The 25,897-nt window shown below is 32.8% G+C and overlaps 1 protein-coding gene across 4 annotated transcripts; it reads left to right on the plus strand.

The window, feature by feature from the left end:
* Positions 1–500: 500 nt before the first annotated feature.
* Positions 501–25,388, plus strand: LOC138314401 (SWI/SNF-related matrix-associated actin-dependent regulator of chromatin subfamily D member 1-like). 4 transcript variants are annotated; one of them, XM_069254712.1, is made up of 18 exons: positions 501–686; positions 4,950–5,052; positions 5,680–5,709; positions 13,832–13,861; positions 15,631–15,745; positions 16,055–16,097; positions 16,574–16,696; positions 17,086–17,148; positions 17,485–17,544; positions 17,704–17,826; positions 18,464–18,565; positions 19,139–19,300; positions 19,866–19,963; positions 21,137–21,191; positions 21,654–21,734; positions 23,005–23,127; positions 23,454–23,555; positions 24,638–25,388. In XM_069254712.1, exons 1-18 carry the CDS (start codon positions 618–620, stop codon positions 24,689–24,691), a joined length of 1,536 nt encoding a protein of 511 aa, XP_069110813.1. In that variant the 5' UTR covers positions 501–617; the 3' UTR covers positions 24,692–25,388. The 4 variants fall into 4 exon arrangements, with proteins under 4 accessions (XP_069110813.1, XP_069110814.1, XP_069110815.1 ...); XM_069254713.1 differs by lacking the exon at positions 13,832–13,861 and having other exon boundaries at positions 502–686; XM_069254714.1 differs by lacking the exon at positions 5,680–5,709 and having other exon boundaries at positions 502–686.
* The last annotated feature ends 509 nt before the right edge of the window (positions 25,389–25,897 follow it).

A 25,897-nucleotide genomic window follows, 5' to 3' on the forward strand; every position in this document is an offset into this window, starting at 1 on the left:
GGCGTCTTCATAAAAGGTCTGAATGTTTTGATTACTTAAAAATGCTTCCTAGTTTTGACCTTAAAGTTGGCGATGCAAGTAAAACAATATTTAATTAAGATTTTAAATAAATCTTAAATGCTTTAACTTACATTGTCAGATTAAGATTAATTTGCATTTTTGCTAATATTATTTGTATGCTTTACAATTTTCAAAATAAGAAAATACATAATTTTCAGTATACTTACCGATATCTAATTCGGAAATCGAATGACTTGGCTACATTTTTAAGCTTCTTATATGTACACGTACGTTTTATAGGCCTACTTAAACTACAAATAAAGTATTATCTAGCTTTATAATGTTATGTGCAGATTCAAATTCAAAAGTGAAAATTACTGAATTACGCTGTTGTGTGGGGAATAACTAATTCTAAACTTAGACTTAAAATTTTATTTGATTGTTTTAATTGTTTATCATATGCAATCACAAACATGTGATAATATTATGCAATGTCTTAAAATAGAACCAAACATTCCTATACAAACTCGCCCCCGACAAAGTTGATAACCGGAAACGGAAAAGGGAGATGCGTACGCATAGCTTATAGTATATGATTTAGCGAAGAACAAAAAGAAATGCAGCCTCAAAGATTCCCCGGCCAAGGGCCACCGATGAGACCATATCAGCAGCAGGGATATCCAGCGGTGCGTATTATATATCTTGATATTTATCGATCGTAACGATAAGGAGATAAATTAGTATGTTTGTCTATTCATGAAGACAGGTACGCGATGAACCGGCAAAAAAGAGAGGGGGGGGGGGGGGGTTACTTGGAAAACAGGCTAGTGATTTCTTCATGGTGCATATGTATATTCATAACCGATATAGCCAGATTGATAGACTAGTATGGATTACAAATTAAATTGCATGCTTTATTCACTGTAATTGATCAGGACATGTATACAACAAGGATTTCCCTCTCGTATTAATTTTTCGGAGTCCAAGGGACTCCTAGGTTTGAAGTTTGCAAGTCCCATATCTTCTTCTTGTGTTAAGACCATTCCGTCGTAGCCGACGATTATGTGGCATAGGGTAATGCGCAGAGGCGTGAGGAGGGGGTTAATTACAATAAAAAACATTGAGTCTTTTTGCTAAAATGTATTGTAGATAGGGCTGTCACGGGTACTAAATTTTGTCCCCGGGTACCCGAATTTTAGTACCTGACCCGTACTGGGTACACGACACTAGGGCTGCCGCGGTTAACTGGTATATTGGTGAATTGCAATGCACCATCAAAAAATATTGTACCGCGATACAGTTTACCTGTACCGGTTTTTAATGATATATTTTCTTAGTTATTCATAATTTCATTAATATTGATATAATTAAAACATCCTGTCATGTAAAACTATAACCAGCAAGTTGAATTTGTTTTCTATTTCCGATAATTATTGAAAGCCATGTGGGTATCCTTTTTCGTTTTCAGCATTGATTCTGAATGGCGGTCAAATGTTTGTAACTAACAGTGACGTGTATAATGGTCAAAATGATTCAAAACATTTGCACGACGTTGAATATAAACGATACGACATTAGGCTAGTTTCAGAAGATATTATCAAGTCTGAATCGCACCATCAATCATACCCAATACCGGAATTATTTTCTAAAAAATCATTTATGGCCTGGTGAATAATATGGCAGTTAGGGAATTGGTCATCTATACCAGTCTTCATCGTCCTCCGTGCCATTTTTCGTATTCCTACACATGTCAAAACAACAATGCAAGCCGATCAGCCCTTTGAAGTTTAATCACGATCGTAAGCTGATTTTGCCAGGACAATTGTTTGTAAATTTGTTCATTATTTAGGTTCAAAAATGTAAATATTTGCAGATACTATTATATTTAGTTATTGCATTATTAGGTTGCGATCGTCTGTAACCTAGCTTTTTCACAAACAGACTCGTATTTTTTAAAACAAGAACCTCACATTTAAACATTTTTGTGTCTCAACAACACAGTTGAAATCGATGTAAAATACATAACATAGCACTGTATGTTTGTATAATGTAAAGGGTGTTTTTATTATGGAATATATACAAAATAGACAACACATATGTTAAGGTCAAAATATTGCAATACATATCACAATACAGCTGTTGTGTATCACAATATATCGTGGTACACTTCTGCCAAATTGCGGCAGCCCTACTCGACACAGATCTACTGCTTTTGTAACAAATTGGGTTACGTTATGTTTGCTGTTTGGGAAGATCAGTTGATAGGAGTGTCAAGGTTAACCGAAAATACGGTTAACCGAAAAATTCAACCGTACGGTTCGGTTCGGTACGATAATTCTAAGTTTCGGTTCGGTTCATTAAAAAAATAACTGTCCTATAATACCTGTAATTTACGTGTATAAACTGTATTGCAGATTATGTCATTGAAAATACGGCGAAGTTGTTTATCAGAATCCCGAGAAATACACCTGTTGACCGACATATATGTGTAACACGTGTGCAAGTTCAGTCATTCAGAAGATCGTTTTTTGCTGTCTGCGGACATGATTTTTCACATACATAATATCTAAATGATATATTTCACTAAATGTTTGATATTTTATAATTTTTATTATTGTAATATATATTATAATAATATTTATTATTATTTCATATAATTTTTTATTATGTATTTTTCCGATAACATTAATCCCGCAGAATATCGGCAGCTAAATCAAGCCGCCATTGTGTTGCCGATTGTAAACAATCGCGTTTCCGTCGGCCAATATTCCGTGAATTAAACCATTTTACGATTGAACATGCACCTGGTACGTAATAATGTTTATCTCTATTATAATTCAAATGCATAATACTTTTTAAAAACACTTTTTCTGGGATAATACCGATGTATTGATTTGCGGTAAAACTTACGATTTTCACATGTCAATCATCACATAATAATGCGTCATGAAGGATACGAGAAAAGTTGTAGTGATGAAATAATGTACCATAAAGGATACGAGGACATATATCTCTCTGTGACTGATTAATGTGTCAATAGTACTGAAAGAGTTAAAAAGATAAGAAAATGTTCAAGTATGTTTTTTAAAGATGTTCCACTGCTGAGAGATCATAAATGATACTCAATATTTGAACAAAAATTGGTATTTAATCGTGTTATATGTCTAATTAAGACACAAAATGATATAGAATAATTAATGAATTTCTTTGCTGCATGCACTTTTAGAACTTCAATGTATATAGGATATAGTGCTGTGGATTATTTTTCAGGGCGCAATAAATTATATGTTTTTAATTAGAAGTGAAATCTTGATAAAGAAAAAAAACCCATTTGTTTAAGTGATATACCATCTTTAAATCTAAAGCAGAACTTGCTTTTGATAGAAAATAGACTTAAAAAGTGTAATTGAGATTTGCCTGAACCGAACCGAAAAAAACCGAAAACCGCGATCAAAAAAAGTTGAAACCGAACCGAGCTGAAAAAACATGAACCGTGACATCCCTATCAGTTGATCAACAGAGATTCGATGAAATCATATGTGAGTTCATGGGTCAGTAAAGATAGCTTCAGTTGTTAATTGTCTACTTCATTTCTATTGGACATTCACAATTGCTAATGAGCTGCAGTAAAGTGTCAGTCTAACCAGTGTGTCTATAGCATATACCAGTCCGAGAGGAAATGTTTTTGCACATGCGCAACAGGAAGTACTAGGAAAGAAACAAAATACCGTAATTACCTGTTTTAATTATCATACCTGCATTAGAAAACGTAATCAGGTAATTATATAATATGCTGAAACATTGGAATTAAAACACAGAATAACATCATAACTTACACGATGCTTTATTTGTTAATTTCTTATCAGTGATCATTCCTGTCATGTGACATAGTCTTCATTCGGATGGTCTCTAGTGTTATCGGATATGACTATATATAAGTGTGACCTATTTAAGTGCACATGTCCGTCAAGTAGATTGTTCTCGCATCAAAAGACGGCCATGAGAAATAAAAAATGGAAAAATGTTGCATGTGAAAATGTTGAAAAGATAAGGTGTCATCCTTGGTGAGTGAAAACAAAACAAATGAGTTGAATTTTGTAATACTTTTAATATAAGTTCTAGACTTGTTTACGTTTGTCCTATTTTGACCGATACCCGGGTACACATTTTTTGACCCGGTTACATCCCCAACCCGACCCGTAACCGGGTACTCGGGTACTCATAACAGCCCTAATTGTAGATCTCATAAAACTTTCTGTGCTGTATCAGAAAATATATCTTGTACTGTATTGTAAATGCTTTTGAAAAAAGAGACAATTATTGCTTCCACTTCATCTAATATGACCTAATTGTCGAGGCATATAAGTCAGCCGTCGACAACTGGAGCCAATAACACCAGGCAGCACCTCCCTTCCCCCCCCCCCCCCCCCCTCTACGAAAACCTACTTTCATTTTTGTTTCCGGAAAAAATCCATATGTCATGATGTTGGAGCGGGGGTCGTCTTTCATACATTTACATAGGCAAATGAAGATATATTATTGTCTAAGTACTACATTTCATTGAAATTGTTTCCACGATAAAACGCCGGATCGGCCAATGTTAAGCTAGCATTTTGTATATATCCATGATTGCAGCATACAAATTCAAACTACCATTCTGATTGGTCGTCGTATTGAGCTATTCAGTCAATCGGTGCCGTTGTTTCACAAAGCATTCAAACTTAAGCTTTCAATATCTAGCTTTCGTCGAGATCGAACATCTTGCTAGATGTCATGAATAAATGAAGATTGATTAATAGATTTTCGGCTGAATCGACTAGACGTCGACGATATCGATTAATCGGAACAACACTACTGTCACATTGAATTTAAATATTAACATTAATTAGGCCAGTGGTGTTTTCCAAGCATCTTTTACATATAAACAATGATGAATAATATACTTTCAGGGTCCTAGACCTGGAGGATACCCAGGCCAGCAGATGGGTCCTGGGGGGCCACAAAGAATGGGCGTACCCCCACATGCGGGTATGCCCCCACACCCATATGCAGGTAAGTTCATATTTCATTTGGTTACAGTGGTAAAAAATATTATGAGTATATATTTTTTAAGTGGTAAGCAATATGAATTATTGGCATTCAGTCATAAAAAAGTGTCAAATTTCCTTCACATTGACTTTAAATTTACATTTTTTTCACATAGAATGCCTAATTATATATCTTATTCCTTTTGTTTTGATCATATTTGATTTGACTGTTTATAAGAAATTTCTGAACATCTACAAAAAATTGAAAGAAATGAAAAACGAAAGAATTTCCTAGAAACTGGGCTGTATGTCAGTTTCTGCCCTAAAATGTACAATTAGTGTTCATGAGAATGCTCCTTTCTTAATAACTTGAGAAAGGGCACTGACTCTACCTTGTATTTTGGTGATTAATCTGAGAAAGGATATATTATGTGAAAAAAACTTTAGGACAAGATTTTAGATAGATTCTAATTTCCTTTGTACAGCTACAGATATATGCATGCTATTACACAGAGATATAGATTTGTTGGGTTTGTGAACTATTTTAAGAAACAGATAAAGAAAGAGATTTTTGTTTGCATTGTACATGTATGTCCAATGATATAATTCATATATGTAAAGTTGATGTGTGTTTATCCGTCGTCTGAAACAGGACAGGCAGTGCCCCCTACCAGTAAAGCCAGTAAGTATATGCTTGCGTGACTGGCCTGTACCTGCTGATCTAGTTGAAAGTCTGATGGAAGATTTTGTAGAGCATTAGCCTTGATCATTGTCTGTTACAGCTTGTAATTATGGAATATATGTTATATGCATTGCAGGTGTATACTACATAGAAAAGACATCATTGGATAAAGTCTTTAGTCCTTATAATTCATAATTGCTCAATACCGTTTCATGATATGGTGTAAGCAGTGACAATGACCTTGCTGTAATTTTGTGTGTTTTGCTCGGTTAATTTTGATATTTACAGATCGATGTAGGTATATGATAATACAAACTGATATTAGGTTCTTTTACACACAGTGACAAATTAAAAAGATAATATTTTTAAAAGTTTGAATTGATTACCGTTGTTCACAAATAAAACGGCTGACAAGAAATTAAAGCCTTGACTGGCACTATCTGCCAATCACCTGATTGATGATCACATACAGTACAATATTTAAGTATCAGACCCAACATATGTTGACAGCTCTTTTTCACGAACCATTCAGATCAGTCAAACATGTGAATTTTATAATTTCCTCAGAATAATCTAGTTTGAAATTACATGTATGAAATGGATATATACTTATGGAAATCTAAAATGGAATTATCTCCCTTTATAGGGAAATGTGATTAAATTTACTCACCAAAAATAGATAGTAACTTAGAAAGCAAAGTACATTTTTATGGCATTTATTCTTATTTAGAGCTCGAGTCTGTCAATCTTTAACAAGCTTAAGACAGTGAAACTATATTTGGTTTTATTGTGACTTGTGTTACAGTTTATAATATAAAGCACCAATGGAACTCTTTCAGAACTAGCCACATATATAATGATGTATCAGTGATTTTTCTCCTTATATAACTGGGGTCGGTAAACAACCCCATTCCCAATGCCAAATCCCCCTATATTTTTCCCAATTACAATGAAAAATTCCCAAATCAAACTGCTGAGACAAAAAAAAAACTGTCCTGATAAGATTGTTTTGTTGATATACAATACAGGTCCATGTAAAAACAGCATGTAACATCAAATTACACAGTTATACAATATTTAATTACCTATAACACCATGTTCAATAATGGGTAACTTTTCCTAAAACCCCTCTTTTCGAGATTAAAAATTCCCAATTTTTGTCCAAAATGTTTTTCCCAAAATACCCTGAAAAATCCCTGTGTATAATAATATACACTGTGTTGGCTATATGTGGCATACCATTTACCAGACAGACCTGTAGAATTTGTACATAGTGATTCATGATCACATAATTATGTCATGTGATATTAGCATCATTTAAACATTTAGCTCAGACACCCCTAAGAATTAATAATGAACTGTTCGAGCCTTTGAATAAGAAGAGTTTAAATATGTCTTCAGGGGTGAATGAGTTTATGATGATATATATAGTGTATAATTATAATATTTAACTAAAGCTTATTGCATGGCCAGTACAGTATATGTTCAGCAAAGTATCTAATGTTGTGTAGTTAAAAAAATATTATTGAATCTATGTTGAGTTTGACCATGGCACTTCGAAAACCTTTTTTTTTCAAACATTATTTATATCAATAATATTTAGTTTTATGATATCAATAGGGATATTTGTTTAATTTAGATTTGTGATGGTGAAACAAGAAATGTAACAACATTTAGCAATACATATATTTTTTTTTCTCAAGTTCAACAGATGATGAGTTAATTCCAGATGCCCTATTTTGTAACTATCTCAGGTGTTACTACGTATACTAATTAGTAAAATATTCTGATATTTTTTTTTTTCAATGATACCATTTTTGAAAGACATGTTTTAAAATGACCTAAATACCTTGTAAATCTTTTTGAATTGCAAGAATTATTTTACGTCTTTCCTTAGCTTGTTTCCCTAAAAACTGGATTTTTTTTTGTGAATGTTTACTGAGTTTGTGAGGTCTGGATTACTGAGGATGACTTACAAGTTAATAAATTACAGTAAATTTAATTAATTAATAAGATAATTAATAAGTAATTACCTTGGCTGTTTTGATGAGTTATCTCCCATATCATTGATTTTAAAAGATTAGTTAAAATTTGATATAACTGTTATATAGTGTATACATTGTGTTGTGTTAGAAGTGCATGTTATTTGTTTATGCTTCAATATGGAGATATTTAGCCCATTCATGCTTTTTCTACTCCGAGCGTATGATACACTTTCAACAATGGTCATGAAAATATAAATTAGTTTTGTTGATTGACGATAAAGTTAGAATTGATGACTATATTAATAAGTGTTTTAAATAATTTATTTAAAAATATTAATTTAAAAAAATGTTTTATGTCATTTTACTTTAAGCATTATCTGTCATTGTGTGTTGTCCGAAAACTTTTCCTAAGACTTCTTTGCAGAATTACGTCCAGGGTACTCATATTGGACCTGTAGCATGCTGGGGTAAAGGGCTATCAAGTTTGTTCAAATGAAAGACCTTCATTCAAGGTCACAATAGTCAAAAAGGTGTCAAAACGACTTCTTTTCTAAGAGGTCTAGATACCTGATATTGAGCCTGCAGCATGGATCTTAATGGATTCCATGTTAATTTATACAAAAGACCTTGGCTTTCATTCAAGGTCATAAGGGTCAAATGTAGAGGAAACTTACAATTTCTAAAGTCAATTAATTCTTTTGAAATGATCCAAAGTGTTTTTGCTACTACATGTGTACTGTATACTTTGACTGTGTTGTAAATATTGTGCCAGTAATCAGATGACCTTTAAAGGCCAACTACCATTCCGAAACAGCTTTTAATTTCTAAAATTGGAATTAATGTATTGATAATTTTGTAGAGTTGCAAAAGTTATTAGCTTTGTCTGTTAATACTACACCTGTCATCACCTTCTGAACAATTAAGTTTAATAATTTAAATGTTAATTTTCATAACGCGGGTTGTATTATGTTCCCCGCCATCCTCCTAATTACCTAGCATTAGTTGACTATCGCTGCTCCAGGTGGCAAAACAGCGAAATGAATCTTCACTGTTATTATTATATAGTTTACGCCGGAAACTTGCATTTGTTTGGTATTGTAACCTCATCTTATAGGCCATCGATATATATTTTATTATGTTATCAATGATTATGTTTTTAAGAAACATTATTTTTACTGAAAAAGCTTGCTTTTCCAGTATTGCTACGGCCCGGATGACCCACTAATTTAAATGCGATTGACCTCTCATTTGCATGCGATTTTTTCTCTTTTCCTCTTTCTAGAACAAATATACTGTCATAGTGCAGTTAAACAACTTCTATGGTATTTCATTAAATAGAATAGTTTCAAACATGTCTACAAAAACTATAGCATGAGCGTCTATAATTGAAAAATAGTGAGGATAATTTGCATCATTGGTAGCGATCGGTGGCCTAATTTTCGCCAGCATTTGCATATATTTATGTAAACATCCGGTTTGGGTAACACTAAATAAAGGAATTGTCAGGATTTTGGTATGTAAGTATCTAATTGTAGTTTGATGTATACATTCATAATCTATTATATAATGACATTTTTTTTATTCATCCCGACGTAAGAAAGATACAAAAGTTGTTTGTTTTTACATGTATTATATTGATAGTCATTTTGGAGAACAGGTACGTTCGTATTGTGATCATGTCATTACGATGGCCCACTGAATTTAACCAAGTCTCACTCAAAACAGACGCTTGTTAACTTACGTACGCATCAAGCGTCTGGGTGATCTATGCAGAAGCTAACAAACACGATAAATTCTGAGTTACGCTGGTTCCTTATCATTTCGCACGGATTGTCAACTAACGCATCCATTCATTAACGAAGGGAATATTTAATACACGGATACAGATACAATGAAATATCGTGACACTCAGCAATAGTGTAAACGGCCGAATGTAAACAAAGACGTCATCACGCAAAGCGGACCTGTGATGTAAACTTGCAAGTCAAGAGATATTTTCCATTTAATTATCGAGCGTAATAAATGCATTCTCATATCTGAAAAACACCGAAGAATATTTGAACACTGCATGTTGCAAGCCACCTTGCTAGTAAAGTACGGAATTCTTTTTGTATTTGGAGACAGAAGCAGTGAAAATCGTAAGTTTCATTTCGTTTTGCTTCTTTGCCTATCATGCCTATGGGTCGGTATATTATTATATGAACTATTTGACAGACATCTGCACATGAAGTGAACTTACAACATCATGAGTATGTGTGAATTCCTGCTAACATCCATATAATCGACGTTTTATTTTATTACAACGCAACAAAATTGAATATCACTTTAAATTTGAAGTAGTTTGTTGTTATATAATTAGCAGTTGACAAGATTCATTTTTGGTATTATTTTCTAATGCGATGACATCAAATTTAATATTAATGCATAGAGTCAATTTACCAGAATTTAGCATGTATGTGTAATACCAGAAACATATATACATAGAGATTGGCAACTCCGCCATTTTTACGATCGGCAGATGTACCTCTGTATGTGCTTAGGGGTTTTTAGATAAACTTTTAAATAGTAAAATACAGCAGAATAACTTTGAAATATTATAAAAGTTCAGTAATTTTCAGATGGTTTGAGGACGATTTTGGAAAGAAAAATAATATATTAACTTATATATTAATAAAACAAAATGCACTTCCGGTTTTGAATGTCTGATTTTCGAAAAACCAGGTAAAATTGGCCGATTTTCATGCTTTCAAAAAACATATTAAATAACATCAATTGGACAAACTGGTCACATCAAACCATGCTATAATGTTTTAAACTTTGTATTGATGCAAAAATATCATGTTTAAAAGAATACACTAGAAAGTAGTTAGCCAAGGGAAAATATCTATAAACCGGAGGTCCCGCTGCCTGTCAACAAAGACAAAGAAGGAGTTTCCAATCTCTATGTATATATGTTTCTGGTAATACACATGTGAATACAGAATTTCTTTAGATAAATAGAAGAATTGTAATGCTAGATTTATTTAAGACCATTAATATCTGGGATTTCGAAATTGGCGGTATGAACTTAAAACATCGATTAAACAGTCACTACATATATAACTTCATGGATTCAGAGAATTTATAATAACACTTACCAAAATAAACAATAACCTGTGCACTGTAATATATCATACATGGTAAATTTACACTTGCTCAATATTACAGTATTTGGTTTAAAGTAAGTTTTGCTAACAGTCAAAACATTGTATTTTATCAATGTGTATCAGATATAGGAGACAAATTAATTATGATGCTAATATATTAAAGATGCTTCACCGCTGACAAATGGTATTTTTTCACAATCAAAAACGGGAGCAGACAATTTAGTATTTTTCTTCAGTTACAAAAGTTAAAAAATATAAATAAAATAATTAATTGCATGCATCCCAAAAAAATTCTGTAGCACTATATCCTATATGGAATGAAGTACTGAGTGCGCTTGACCCAAAGGAAAAAATTAATTATTTTATATTATTTTTTTGTGTTAATTAGACTTATGCATACACGATTAAGGTTAACTAATTATTGTTCAAATGATGAATATCATTTTATACTCTGTCGGCGGTGGAGCATCTTTAACTCAATGTACTTGTGTACATGAGTCCAATTTCTTCCTTTTGTCATTGTTAGATGATTTCTGTAACTTTTTTATAACAAATTAAGAATATTGATATATATGTTAAATTGACTCATTGGCTAGTCATCTGAAGCAGATTCATAATTGTTGAAGACTGGAGATTATCAGGATTACATTGGAAGCTGTGAAATGATTCTAAGGATGACTACCAGGCATATATTAAACTAGCTGCGACAACATACATGTAGCTCTGGACAACAAGCATATGGATTGGTGCTTCTCATTCGCATTGTTTCATAATGCCAATTAAAACACAAATTTGCAACTTTTGCAAAGAGTTGTCACCATTTGACATGCTGCCGATTGTTATCAATCTGTGGAGAGATAGAAGGTGTTTAAAACTTTTAACTTCACAGACTGACTCACATGTTAGTCTTTCTGTTTTGTTGTAAAATTCATACAAACAAAAAGAGTTTTCTTGGCTTGAATGAAGCACACTATATATGTTCTGACAGACGGTCATTATCAGAACTACAATTCTGTCCCATTGACTGTAATGTTGCAAAACATCAAGTGATGACAATTAGTGAGTGTCGAGTAACTTTGCATTTAGATATATATAGAAATATCCTACATTTATAATATAAACTGATAATTTATTTACCCATCATCACGCCTGAATTATCATTGCTACAATGTATATTTCAATGATTCACATCTGTGACACGGCCATATAAGTACATTGTATATGGAATGACATTCATTTATTTGCTACAACAGAAACATATTAAACAGTTTTACTTGTTGACTTTGTGCAGTGTGTTCACCAAAATGACACAAATTTTAACGCTTCTGGTGACATAGCCCATTGGTTGTTCCCATTAGTTGATGCCTCTATCAAATGTTTTTACAACTGTTTCTGATCTTGTTACCAATATATGTATAAACATTTGTAAGTAATGTGACATTAACAACAAGTTGCCAATAATGTGTGATTACATGTACGTTAATTTCATATTCTTAACATAATTAAATGGGAAAAAACCTTTAAAACATAACAAAACAGTATTTATTTTAGTACATAAACATAAAAACCGATCATTGATTTACAAGGTCAAGGGGAGTAACTTGTACATGACAATTTCAAAATTGACTAGGGTACACGAAATTCGGCAGTCCGGAAAATTTGTAATCTGGGCGGTTTAGGCTGGGAACGAAGGTGTCCAGATTATCGAGGGTCCAATGTACATGTCAGTGTATACAAATAACACACTGATTTTGAGAATGGTTGTTTTAATATGCTGTTAAGAATTCTCAGTGTCCATTTTATGCATTATAAAGAGACAGTATCATACTGAATCTGACTTTGATATGACTTTTCTTCAATATTGCAGCAAAGTATCAAGAACTGCTCTTTACTTACTAATATACCTGAATACATTGTGTGTATCACAGAAGAGAACTAGAAAAAATAATGTATTGTGATGTTATTTCATGTTTGTATTAAAGTATTTTTGAATAAACATAATTCAAAACAATTCAGTTTTGATTTTGATGCAGTAACCAATTCTTTAAATGAACATTTGACCCTTAGTTTTTTGTCATTTCATTTCTTCTCTTGAAAATTATCTAATTAATTGCCTTTTGCCCTTTCCTCCTGTAATAGATCTGTACCACATAGTTCATCGGAAAAAAAATACTTGTATATTATTATGCATTGCACATAGTTCCTTATAAATGAGGTCTGTAAACAACATTTGCAGCATAAGCCATGAACTTTGTAAAAATGCCATCAAGGGACATCCATGTGTCAGATTATACTTTCTTCTTAATGGAGTCTTAATGTTTCTCTTGTTGTCATTTTACTGCAGATTGTTATTAGCTGTAGGTCTCCATGGCCTTTTCCTCAAGATCAATTACCATCAAATAATCATAACTACAAAAAATTTTCTTTATTTTGTTATTCAGACAATTATATTCAAACATTAGAGAAAAGGTCACATGACACTGATTGTAAATATTTGTTGAAACTGTTGAATTCAAGATAGTTTCAAAGTTCAAATCTAAAAGAAATTTTCTAGCATTTTCTTAAAATCTTCTCATAATTTTTAGATTCATCTTTTGATATGAGGAGGGATGGTTGTCTGCAATCTCTATAATTTATCCAAAATTAATTAAATGAATACTTGGAAGATAAATAACCCAACTTGATAATGACATGGGACTTGCAAGAAAATACACACCCTAAAATGTTACTCATGACATATTTGCCTTCTTTGAACTAAAATTTTGTTACATCAATGCTTTTTCAGTTTAGTACTTACAGTACTTTGATTTGTTTTTCGGAAAGGTAGTGGGCCTTTAAGGCCCTCTTGCTGTTACAGATATAGTCTCATTGTGGGTTTAATTATTATCAATGTGCTGTACCTTCCCTTAAGATCAGACAACTTTATGAGAAATATAATTAAGGTGGTTGGTCAGTGTAGTAGATCGTGACCTTTACCTTGTAATTTTACAGCAAGTGGAAAGGTCAAAGGTGACTCACAGTGTGAGTATGGAAGTGCTACGGATGCTGCCCGCTTTATTGGCTGTGTTTAGTAGATCCAAAGGCTGCATGTAGCAATTTCAATCCAGTGTTGATTTTTTTTCATTACCCATAAATATAATTAACTCAGTGAAACTAAGATCAGAATTAAATAAAAAAACAATAACAACAAAAAAAGAAAAATCTTTTTTTTTTTTTTTCGATATCTTTTACGAACTAGAAAATTTATTTATGAATAAAAATAGACCACTTTTGATTTACAATTTAAACAATACAACTGTTTCTTCGGTATGCTCTTTTACTGCTATTTTCATAATTAATCATCACTGTGTTTTAAAAAGATCAATGTGCATGTAAGTGATCCCTGTAATTTGTAGACTCAGCTGATGAATTTTTATTTCAGTTGTGAGCTGGCATCTGACGTTGAAAGCTTTTTCATGACCAAGATTTTTTGCAGAGATGTGAATGTTTTAGTAAACATTTTGCTTAAGCTGAACATTTTTATTTTGCTTTTGTTTTATCATATTATTGATATCAGTTTTTCTTTTGATAATGAAAAGTAGATTTTAGTTTGATTGAATGGTACAACATGTATGTACACATGTATTTTATTTTTACAAAGATGTTTGATACTGTATTCCATCTCGTTTTCTGATTTAATTCTTGCAATAATGATAGTGTCACCATGTACAAAGCAACAAGAGGTTGGTTTCTCCGAATCTAAAATATTTCTTAGTTATATAAAAGAAGAAAAATAAACCTGTATAAAATTGATATCATGTTATTTGTTTAACAAAAAGTGAAGTTTATTTTTGTGACGCTGATCATGAAGGCAGTTTTGAATTGGAAATATTTTCCCAAGTTATGACAATATCATACAGTAATTATATTATAAATGTGATGCAGAATTACGTAAGAAAACAAATGTACGACTTATATGACCTAGAAATGCATGTTATAGATCATATCTTATGATTATTCTTCTTATATTTTTATTGGCTTTGTTTACCTGCAGGCTGACATAATATGCTTTCATGCAGGCCTTAGTTCAGTAAAATTTGCCGATAACTTAGATAGTCATACTATATTTACTTTGTTTATTTGTTGGTATTATGAATTATAAACACTTTGAACATTGATTACATTTTTATCTCTCCATTGGAGATGAAATTATGCCCCCATTCCAAATAAAAACCCCTATTTCATTTGATAATAACCGGTATATATGCAAAATCTGCCAATGCTAGATTACAAAACCCAAATGAAAATTATTATATTGTGACAGTTTTGCTGAAAAAGGATGATATCACCTCAATAATGGAGCCATTTTGTACAGTTGTGTAGAATGTTTTCAGAAAGGAAAATTATTGACCTTTCTAACGATAGTAACCATTTCTGTGAAGGTCCATTAGAAATATGAGGTTTTTTTGCCATTATAAACCTAGCTATCAAGGTGGGATAATTGTTTCTCAGTGATGAACTCTGTTTTTCTTTGATACAACATATATAGGTGTGATTTTGACCCAATTTTTATCTAGACAAAATGTCAAGATGAGTAGGATCACATCAATTATTTCATTATCTATAGAGGGAGTGGGAGTGGTGATTATTGGAGAGGAAGTTGTTAAAGTTATATCTTTGTGAACATGAATATGGTATACATTGATATATGTAAATGTGATCCTAAATATATTAACCACTATATAGATCTGTGTATTCAAGAGCACATGATATATATATAATATATACTAATGTATTGTTCTCTTCTATAGGTATGCGGCCAGGTATGTCACCAGGTATGCCCCCACCCCCGGGGCCACCAGGTATGCAGGGACCCATGGACAGGAAACGACCCCCAGACCCACGGGCAGCACAGCACATGAAGGCGTAAGATTAAAGAGCTTGCTACAACAAAACAGATAATTTTTCCAATTTTCGTACCTTATGCATCGTCGGAAACCCACTTGACGATGCACTTTAAAATGATAAGCTGAAAGAATGCTATCTTTATGAAGGGATCATTGTCCATAGTTTATATACTGTGCCTAAATATACATATTTGTTCACATTATGTTAATATTTTGATATTTTGTGATCATCCTGAACATGTACATTTATTTGTTATTGTTGTGTCTTGATAAAGGGCTGGTACATGTACACATATTTGCTAAAAGAACCTTTTTATTCTCAATTTAGGAAAAAGAAAAAGAAAGTGGCTGATAAGATTCTACCACAAAGAGTAAGTTAACATTGACTCAGAGGTTGTTATAAATAATATATATAATAATAACTGAAGGTTGTTTGATTCAATAAGACATATTCTAACTTATGTTGATAACTATTCCACTTGACCTATATACCCCAACGATACCATGCAGTTACATTTGACTATGTTGAAGGGCAAGATCTGGCATCGATCTTATTTTGATGCTTTTTATTTTGAGGTTACTTCAACTTTCCTAAAAATCATTTACAATTTAAATGACTATTTGATGTTACTTTGTTGTTTTTATGTTACTTTGTCATCTGCCCTTGAGGGTAAGTATTGGTTGTTAAAATCAGGTGTTTGGGAGTTAATGTACATGCATATACTTTTCAGAGATATACCGATACATGTACTATCAATACAAACTAAGGGCAGACAATTCTGTAATAATTAAATATGAACATATTTAGCAATATTATACAAGGCATTTCTGCCCTTTATTTTTCCAGGTTAGAGACTTGGTACCGGAGTCACAAGCTTACATGGATCTGCTGGCCTTTGAGAGAAAGCTTGATACCACCATTATGAGAAAGAGACTGGACATTCAGGAAGCTCTCAAACGGCCAATGAAGGTAGATCATCGACATAGTGCAAAACAAAAAATATATTATATGTTCAATCTGCTTATAATTGTACAAATAAATAAATCATATTTCAAACTAGGAATGCTGAAATGTTATTTTATAACAAAGAAAACCATTAGTCTCCATAACTTCGAGAAAAGTTCTTAACTTAAGGTGTATTTCGACTGTATTTTTTTTCTCTGAATTATAGAAAATTTTGAAATCTAATACATGTTCAGGCCACAATTCTAGAGAAAAAGAAAACCATGGTCGACACTTTTAAACCAATTTGAATTACGAATGTCCTGGTATTTGTGTATGATTTCAAGAAAAGATGTTTTCTCATGAAATTGAAGAGTTTAAGGTCTAAATGCTAAATTGTGGTTTTTTTTTCCTAGCAAAAGAGAAAACTACGCATTTTCATTTCCAACACATTCTACCCAATAAAGCCAGAAGGGGAGGTAAATATGGAAGTTTGTTTACTTATTCTTGTCTTTTTGATTACATATACGTGGCCTTTCTGGCTCTGATTTCTCAAAACAAAAGTACAGACCAAAGTCAAAAGTTTTTTTTGTCTTATGTAACTTATGTGAAAAAATTGACTTGCACTTGATTTGAGAAATCTGCGTCTGGCCCAGATTGTAAAAATCTGTTTACTTTAACAGTAAAATGAAGAGATGAAATGTTGTCTAACATTTCTTCAGTTTCATTCTGAAATCAAAATATTTATTTGAACCATTGCAGTAATATGAAATAGTTAAAGCTGACGATATATTTACTTGACATTTTCTTAATAGGATGGTGATGAATCTGTTGCTTCCTGGGAACTGAGGGTGGAAGGGAGACTCCTGGAAGATGTAAGTAGAACTACCTCCGAATCCAGGCACGTCCTTAAATTACCCTGACTGTTTATAGAATGTTAAAAAAAGAAAAATTGAGTTTGTTATTTTGAAGAAAATGTTATTTTTACAAAATTGCCAGTTACATGTACCTTATTTCTCTTTGTGTATTTAAAGTCCATGAGTGCCAAGCTTGGAAGTGACCCGGCAAAGGTGAAAAGAAAGTTTTCTTCCTTCTTCAAAAGTTTAGTTATTGAACTGGACAAAGATTTATATGGACCAGACAACCATTTGGTTGAGGTAAGATTGGCTTTGTTGTTCAGGTAATTCTCCACTGTGTATGTGGAGGTTTTGCCTCTCTTAAGATTTAAGCTTCTTTAAAATGATGATAATGCAGTACAAGTATATGGAAATCAAGTTTATCTATTATACTAAACCAAATAGGTCTTGTAATGTAATGACAGAAAGCCAAGGTGTGGTTTGGATACATCGCAAACGACAAATGTGTGAATTATTATCTGTGGTTAAAAGACTTGAAAATAGAAAAAAACAAATAAAATGCATTATACCTGTGTGTGATTCTTGCAAAAAAGATGATTTCTCTATACCACAATAATAAGTAGTAGACCAAGCCTCTTTCAAATTACTGAATATGATGTTGCTCCAAATTAAGTTGATTTCTGTACCATTTTCAACTGTCTTCACTTAAGTAATGAAAAATTCCAACATTAGTATGTATATCAGATAACCTTTGAAATCGTTTTATTTTAGTGTACAACTTGGTGGATTTAGACCTATAACATGCATGATATCGCAGGTAGTAATAGAATAGAAATCATTATAAATGAAAATTACATTATTATACAAATTAATGTTTTGAACAACATTATAAAAGTGATAACATCATAAAATAATGTAAAAAGTTTTACATTACCAGTGGCACAGAACGCCGACTACACAGGAAACAGATGGGTTCCAGGTGAAACGTCCGGGCGATCAGAACGTGAAATGTACCGTTCTCCTAATGCTAGACTACCAGGTAGGACTTTAAACATTATATATCAAAGAAGTTACTGATTTGAAGAATATGTATAAGTACACAATATTAAATCTCATAGTAGGATGATGAATGTGACCAAAGGGTTGCGAGTCTGAATCTTAGACAGGAACTTGCATTAACCTATTCACCCCTGAAAATTCATAATGAACTGTTCCATCCTTTGATGCAGAAGAGCTCAAATGTGTCTTCAGGGGTGAATAAGTTAACAAAATATACTTTTCCTTGCTTTGTCCTTTGAATGCATCTTAAATTGTGTATAGGATATCTGAGAAGCTAAATGGTAGCTCTTCTGATATATACTATATAGACTACCCAGAGTGAAATGTGCTAGCTACAAAAGACCTCATTACAGTTGATACAAAAAAAGCTCCTGTTATAAACGGCCTAAGCCGTCATGTTGTAATGATGTAGTATGTAGTCTCTTTAACTTTAACTACCATTTAGCCGATTCTTTTCGTGGGGCAAAAGTTTTGGTGATTTGGACTAAAACAAGAAATAAAAACATTATCATCATGGTATATCAATTATAAAATGTTGAATTGTATATTGTAGCCATCACAGTTTAAGTTAGACCAGAGATTGGCGCGGTTACTTGGTGTCCACACACAGACACGTCCCGTCATCATTAACGCTCTCTGGCAGTACATTAAAACACACAAGCTTCAGGACCCACACGAACGGGAGTTCATCAACTGTGACAAGTATCTGGAGCAGGTAGGTATCTGTACATTTGTGAGATAGGGAGCAGGTGGGTATCTATGCATTTGTGAGATAGGGAGCAGGTGGGTATCTGTACATTTGTGAGATAGGGAGCAGGTGGGTATCTGTACATTTGTGAGATATACAGCAGGTGGGTGTCTATACATTTGTGAGATAGGGAGCAGGTGGGTATCTGTACATTTGTGAGATAGGGAGCAGGTGGGTATCTGTACATTTGTGAGATAGGGAGCATGTGGGTATCTGTACATTTGTGAGATAGGGAGCATGGGTATCTGTACATTTGTGAGATAGGGAGCAGGTGGTGTCTGTACATTTGTGAGATATATTGGAAACAAAAGTTAGAACCTCAGATAGCAAAAGCCACATGCCAAAATACAAATTTTGAAGGTAAGGTATATACCTATTAAAACTATGAATGTTGTCATCATATTGAAGATACCAATCCAGATATTTTAGAGTCAGAACTTCAAGCAAATCAATACTATTTGTATATTGTAAATATTTGAATTGTATAGATAACTTTTGCCAGAAATAATAATTCATGTTGTTTAAATTGTAGATATTTGAGAGTCCGAGGATGAAGTTTGCAGAGATTCCTGGCAAATTACACAGTTTACTGATGCCACCGGATCCCATTGTTATCAACCATGTCATTGTGTAAGTTAGAACAATGCTATTGTTTACTTTTTGAACTTTGTGTAAGCTTAATCATAACATAGTAATAGGTAACACGCTCAGGTATGGAGTGGAACAAATTTTGGACTTTTACACAACCTTGACAATAATTAACAATTAAAGGATTGTTAGATTGCATTTATTGGAGATATAAATGCAATATGGGTGGCAGATTAATAGAATAGTGCCCGTTACAGCGCTATTTAACAATATTATTTGTTTTCCATACAACATGACATTCATATGAACTAATGCTGTATACCTATATTGAATATTAATGATTTTATATAATATTGTAAATATGTTTTCTCTTTGCATATATTATGAAAAAGAGAAATAAAATTAATTTGAATTTTAAATTTAATGTCTTATTATGAAAACATGTAATGTTGACTCTTTACTGTATAAAGGAGTTGTGTTTCATGTTCAAATCCAAATGTTCATAATCTGAAAATGTACAAGCATCAAGATGTTCTTCAATAACAAAATAATAGGGAAAAAAGATTTTGAAAAGATTTTGTCTTGAAAACGCATATAAATCTAACTTTAACACATTTCTATTTCTCTATTGCATAACATTCTTCTGCTTCCCTCAGATAGTAATTTTGATGTTTCAAAATATATAAATTTTGTCAGTTAAAGCCACACTATACGTAACTATCAACAAAAAGTCAAGTTAGATTCTAACCCGATATTGTTAGTATTTGTAGATGTAGTTGAAATTAAGTTATATCAAAGAATACTTAAAATAATTTCTTAATAACTTCGGTACAGTAGTTGTTGAAAGTCGATACTTGTAAACATGCCTTCATTTTAAACTGGTCGCCATAGAAGTTACGATCATTGCCGAACGGAAGTCGGAAAGTTCATGACCCGTTCTCGGAAGAGTTCGGACAGACGTTACATAGTTACGGTAGTCACATGACGTTCTCGGCAACGACGTTACAATGTCGGCTTACTTCGGCTTGTTTGACTAAGTGGGACCCACCTAGCGATGTTCAATATTTATTTGATTTTTATCAAAAGTTTCCGAACCATTATCACTCATCTTGACTTCGATTTAGTCCTATCTCTACAATTGATAATTTTGTCAGTTAAAGCATGTTCATGATCTTACAGTGTAAATTGTTTGATTTTATGTATTTAACGTTGTAGTGTGGAGGGACCGGACTCCAGGAAGACGGCATGTTATGATATTGAAGTGGAAGTAGTAAGTTATCCAGCAGAAATGGCCTTCAATTTTGTCTTTTTTGTATCAACCTCAAGTAGCCAGAATAGTAAATATGTAGTTTTACCTCATAAGTTTATATGCATAGGAATTTTCAGCACAGTCCGCATTTCAACAAATCCACGTATACATTTAATTACTGAAGTTTTATTTTGTTAGAAATGTTTCAAAAGAATTTTTGAGAGCCAGCATTACAGAAATAGGAAGATATTATGTACAGACTACCTACTGGGTTGCATTATAGAAGATAAATATTGAAATAAGTGGGAGTGCACTTGACATGGAATATCTTTTGCACTCAGGACTTGCAAAGATTTTGGAATATATGATAAAAAGACATAACAGTATAGAATTAGTGGACTAAGTTGAATATAAAAAGTGGTAGGTGTGCTTACAGTTATGAAGTTTTCTTTATTACATTAGAAAATTTTCTTCATTCGATAGGATGACACACTGAAGCAGCAGATGAATTCATTCCTTTTGTCGACACAGAGTCAGCAGGAAATAGCCAGCCTGGATTCCAAGGTAAGGGTAAGTCTGACGTAGTCACGTCAGCATGCTGTAGACGTTATTGTTGTATGACTGTGATTTCTGTCGTATTTTGATTAATCGAAACTATCCGGTCAGGTCTTTACAAAATTAAATGTTAACTTTAGAGCGATGAATGCCTGCATTTTTGACCAATCGAAATAGGGCATTGCTGATCATCGGGCAGCAGCCACATTGAACAAATATGGCAGATGACACTGCAGTAAGGTCAGAAAAATGTTTTGGATGTATTTTCAAAATATATATGGAGGTTATCGCCTTTCAAAGGTTTAACAATTTCTCATATTAATCTACAAAAAGCCCATACCGTATTCGACCCAATAAGCGCCCCTCCCCCTTTTTGAGGCCTCAATTTCAATTGCCCAGGCATAAATAAGGACCAAAACTACATAAAACGGTATAAATTTGCAAGAATTTTGACTTATTAGCACCGTTTCATTTTTTATCAATTTTTTAAGCACTCTGGGCGCTTATTGGGTCGAATACGGTAACTGTTTTGTTATACAGTATTATAATGAAATAATACCTTTAATACAATGTCTTGCATTATAGATCTCATTTCATATAAGAAAACAGTTATTGACTTTTTGTAGGTTAATACAAGGAATCATTAAACCTGTAAGGATTAATTTGAATAAACTTTTATGTTATGGAGATATATATAACACAAAAATCTGACTGTACTCAAAATTAACCACAAAGTGGTTTATGATGAGAGTACTCTCAGATTTTTGTGTTATATCTATATAAAAGTTTATTCAAATTAATCCTTATTCAATTTACTAAAGATAATCTGTTCAGAAATCCAAATTCATTTTGGAACTTTTTTTTTATGAAAAAGGAGGCAAAGAGCATTTGTCTCCTGATCTTCTTGTAAAGTTTTGTTTGGGTAAGCTTTTACATTTTGATGGACCCTTCTGATTCTAACTTTTTCTTACTGTTTTACTTTATCACGGGGCATTCCTTGTTGGCTATTGAGGGCTCTGGATGTTAATTAGTCTTACACTAGCCCTATATTTCAGAGTCATAGAGGCACTGTGATATTCACTGTGTTTGATATTCAATTATATAGTAGCTCACACAAGGGTTTCATGTTCAAGGCTCCAATTCAATAGAGCCCAATTACTGACCATACTTCAGTGATATTCCCCCCAGAACTCCGGCCTTCCTCCAGCACTTGGACATCATCCAATTTAACTAACTAAACATATTTCTGATTTGATCTACCCAATCTTTGTGGTTGCAGATCCATGAGACAGTGGAGACGATAAATCAGCTAAAGACCAATCGTGAATTCTTCCTGAGCTTCGCCAAGGATCCACAAGAGTTCATCAACAACTGGCTCATCTCCCAGACCCGTGATCTCAAGGTATGATTAGATGATAAAAACAATGGTATACTGAATCATATATATATATATAGGTACCAGGGCTGTCTCTCTTTGTAGATCAATGGTTCACCTCCATAAGGAAATCTTTGTCTTATGCTTCAGCTGAGGCATGGATAAATCTTGTATAGTTCTGTAAAAGTTTTTACTTGTTCATAACTTTTAACTGTTTTCTTAGTTCATGTATGTATGTTTAGTTTTGAGTTGATTTGAGTTTTTCCTCTGTGTGTTTAGGTTTGAGTTGAATTGAGTTTTTCCTGTGTACATTAAGGTTTGAGTTGAATTGAGTTTTTTCTCTGTATTTTCAGACAATTACAGATGTGGCTGGTAACCCTGAGGAAGAGAGACGTGCTGACTATTACTACAAACCCTGGTCACAGGAAGCTGTGTGTCGTTACTTCTACGGCAAGGTTTGTCTATACCAGAAACATCTATACATAGAGATTGGCAACTCCGCCATTTTTATGATCGGTAGATGTACCTCTGTATGTGCTTAGGGGTTTTTAAATATACTTTTAAATGATTATATACAGGAGAATAAGTATGATATGTTACAAAAATCCTGTAATTTTCAGATGGTTTGAGTACCATTTCGGAAAGAAGAAAAAAATATTTTAACTTATATACTAACAAAACAAAATGCACTTCCGGTTTTGAATGGCTGATTTAAAAAAAAAAAACAGGTAAAATTGGTAATTTTCGTGCTTTCCAAGGGGAAATGCCTGTACCTGGTAAACCAGAGGTCCCACTGCCTGTCAACAAAGACAAATGAGGAGTTTCCAGTCTCTATGTATATATGTTTCTGTCTATGCAATACTCTTTAAAGTTGATATACCTGGTACATAATATTTTATTCTGATGTAATTATATCAGTAGATGTTTATTGCAATACCATATACCTGGTAGGTAATTATATTATGATGCAACTTTCACCCTCTCTGTTAATTTATACAATAAAAGTAGGATACTGATGCTCACTTGTCCTTCAACTACCGAACACAAAACAGAAAAGTATTGAATCATATGACTTGAGTCACAAATATGTAACTTATTCACAAATATGAACTTTACCTCACCAACAGTCCAAATTGTATCTGTGGTCATAAGTGTAAGAGTGCCTATCAATTTTTCTTCCAATGTAATAATTATGTGAGTGGAAGAATTATTTTATGAGATAACTGTGAAACTGGAAAGTTGATGTAAATTTGAAAATTTTACTGTGTGGCAGCGAGCTATATGCAGATCATATAAACCAAAGTATTTTCAGATACGTGCGTCAATTTATAAAGTTCAGCAAAAGATCTTGATTTTATAAAAATGTAAATTTTGTATTTAATGTTATTAATATTGTCTAGTTCTATTGCCTCTTGTCTCGTCATGGAGAAGGCGGAGAAGGCTTTTATAAGTTGTAATAACTTTTGCCTTATCCCTTTGTCTTTTGTTTTGGCAATAAAATATATCTAAACTAAACTTATTCATATTATCTTTATAGGTACAGCAGAGACGGATGGAACTGGAGCAGGCCTTGGGGATACGCAATACATAACACAAAAACCATCTAACAAGGACTTTAGGACTGTGTGTCTGTATAACAGAATGGTCGTCACAATACATAAACAAATATTGTCAATTTAACAGGGACTCGGAAATCTTTATATGAGAGACTGGTCATGGCAATGCATAATAAAGGGATTTTATCTACCATTAGTCGTGGAATGTGAGACCGATTTTATTGCCTTAATGAACAAGAATCAATGATCTGAAATTTCCTTTGGCAACTATTTTGACAGTCTATCCTGAAACATGATCATACACAACAGGCATTTGTTCAAACAGATTTGAGAAATGGCAAAGGCCTAGCACAATCTGGCATTATTTCATATCAATACAAGTTTAAATTCAAATTGAATTAAATAAAGGATCAAATCCAAGCACTTCAATGTTGTTACCCTGTTTTGAGATCACTATTTCCGAGACATTGCCATTTTGAAGAACAGATCTGCATTAATTATATTTTTTCTACTGTCGTCTGCTTGCAGACGAAGACGGTCCAAATTTTCTATCTTAAAACATCATTCTAACAATTTCATAGTCATTGTCGAAGTCATAACTGCATCATTGTCCAATTCATAAATATGTTGTCATTTTTGTAAGCTTAGAAAGTGTTCAAATCAAACTTGTATGTTTTATGTACAAGGTTGAAACAAAATGTTGTAAATAATGAATAAATTTTGTATTTCTGATGATGTCTTGGTTCTCTATTTCTACTGAATTTGTAAGGATGATTTTATTTGTTGTAGATAATGATAGTCCAAACACTATGCCTGAACATCCTAATGGACAATACTTAGCAAAGTTTTAAACATACAAAGGTGTCTGCATTGGAAACAACATTTGTGGTCAAAATTATGCGTAGTAAATCTTTAACGATGATAATATCTATCGCTCGACATTTAAATCTTCATTTTGAACATTTGAATGTCATTAAATTTTAACTTTTATTAAAAGTACTCTGTATCATAATGCATATATTAGACCAAAAAATATGCCTGATTTGGGTTACATTGTCAAAAAAATAAGGTCGGTAGGTTGGGATATTTTTTTTAGTGTCTTTCACTCTAAATGTTATTGGGCGGAACCGAAGTCTGAGATCGAAGTGCAGACTTTTAATTTTTCTCTTTATAGAAAAATGGGGAAAAATTAATTAGGGTCGGGGGTAAAAAATTGGTAGGTAGGGTAACCCTAAACAGAC

This window comes from Argopecten irradians, chromosome 2, assembly GCF_041381155.1.
Source record: "Argopecten irradians isolate NY chromosome 2, Ai_NY, whole genome shotgun sequence".
Taxonomy (NCBI): domain Eukaryota; kingdom Metazoa; phylum Mollusca; class Bivalvia; order Pectinida; family Pectinidae; genus Argopecten; species Argopecten irradians.

Coding starts and splice junctions, on each gene's coding strand:
- LOC138314401 (XM_069254712.1), top strand. CDS start 618: ATGCAGCCTCAAAGATTCCCCGGCCAAGGGCCACCGATGAGACCATAT. Junction 15,746..16,054: donor GCAGCACAGCACATGAAGGC/GTAAGATTAAAG, acceptor TTCTCAATTTAG/GAAAAAGAAAAAGAAAGTGG. Junction 23,128..23,453: donor CCCAGACCCGTGATCTCAAG/GTATGATTAGAT, acceptor CTGTATTTTCAG/ACAATTACAGATGTGGCTGG.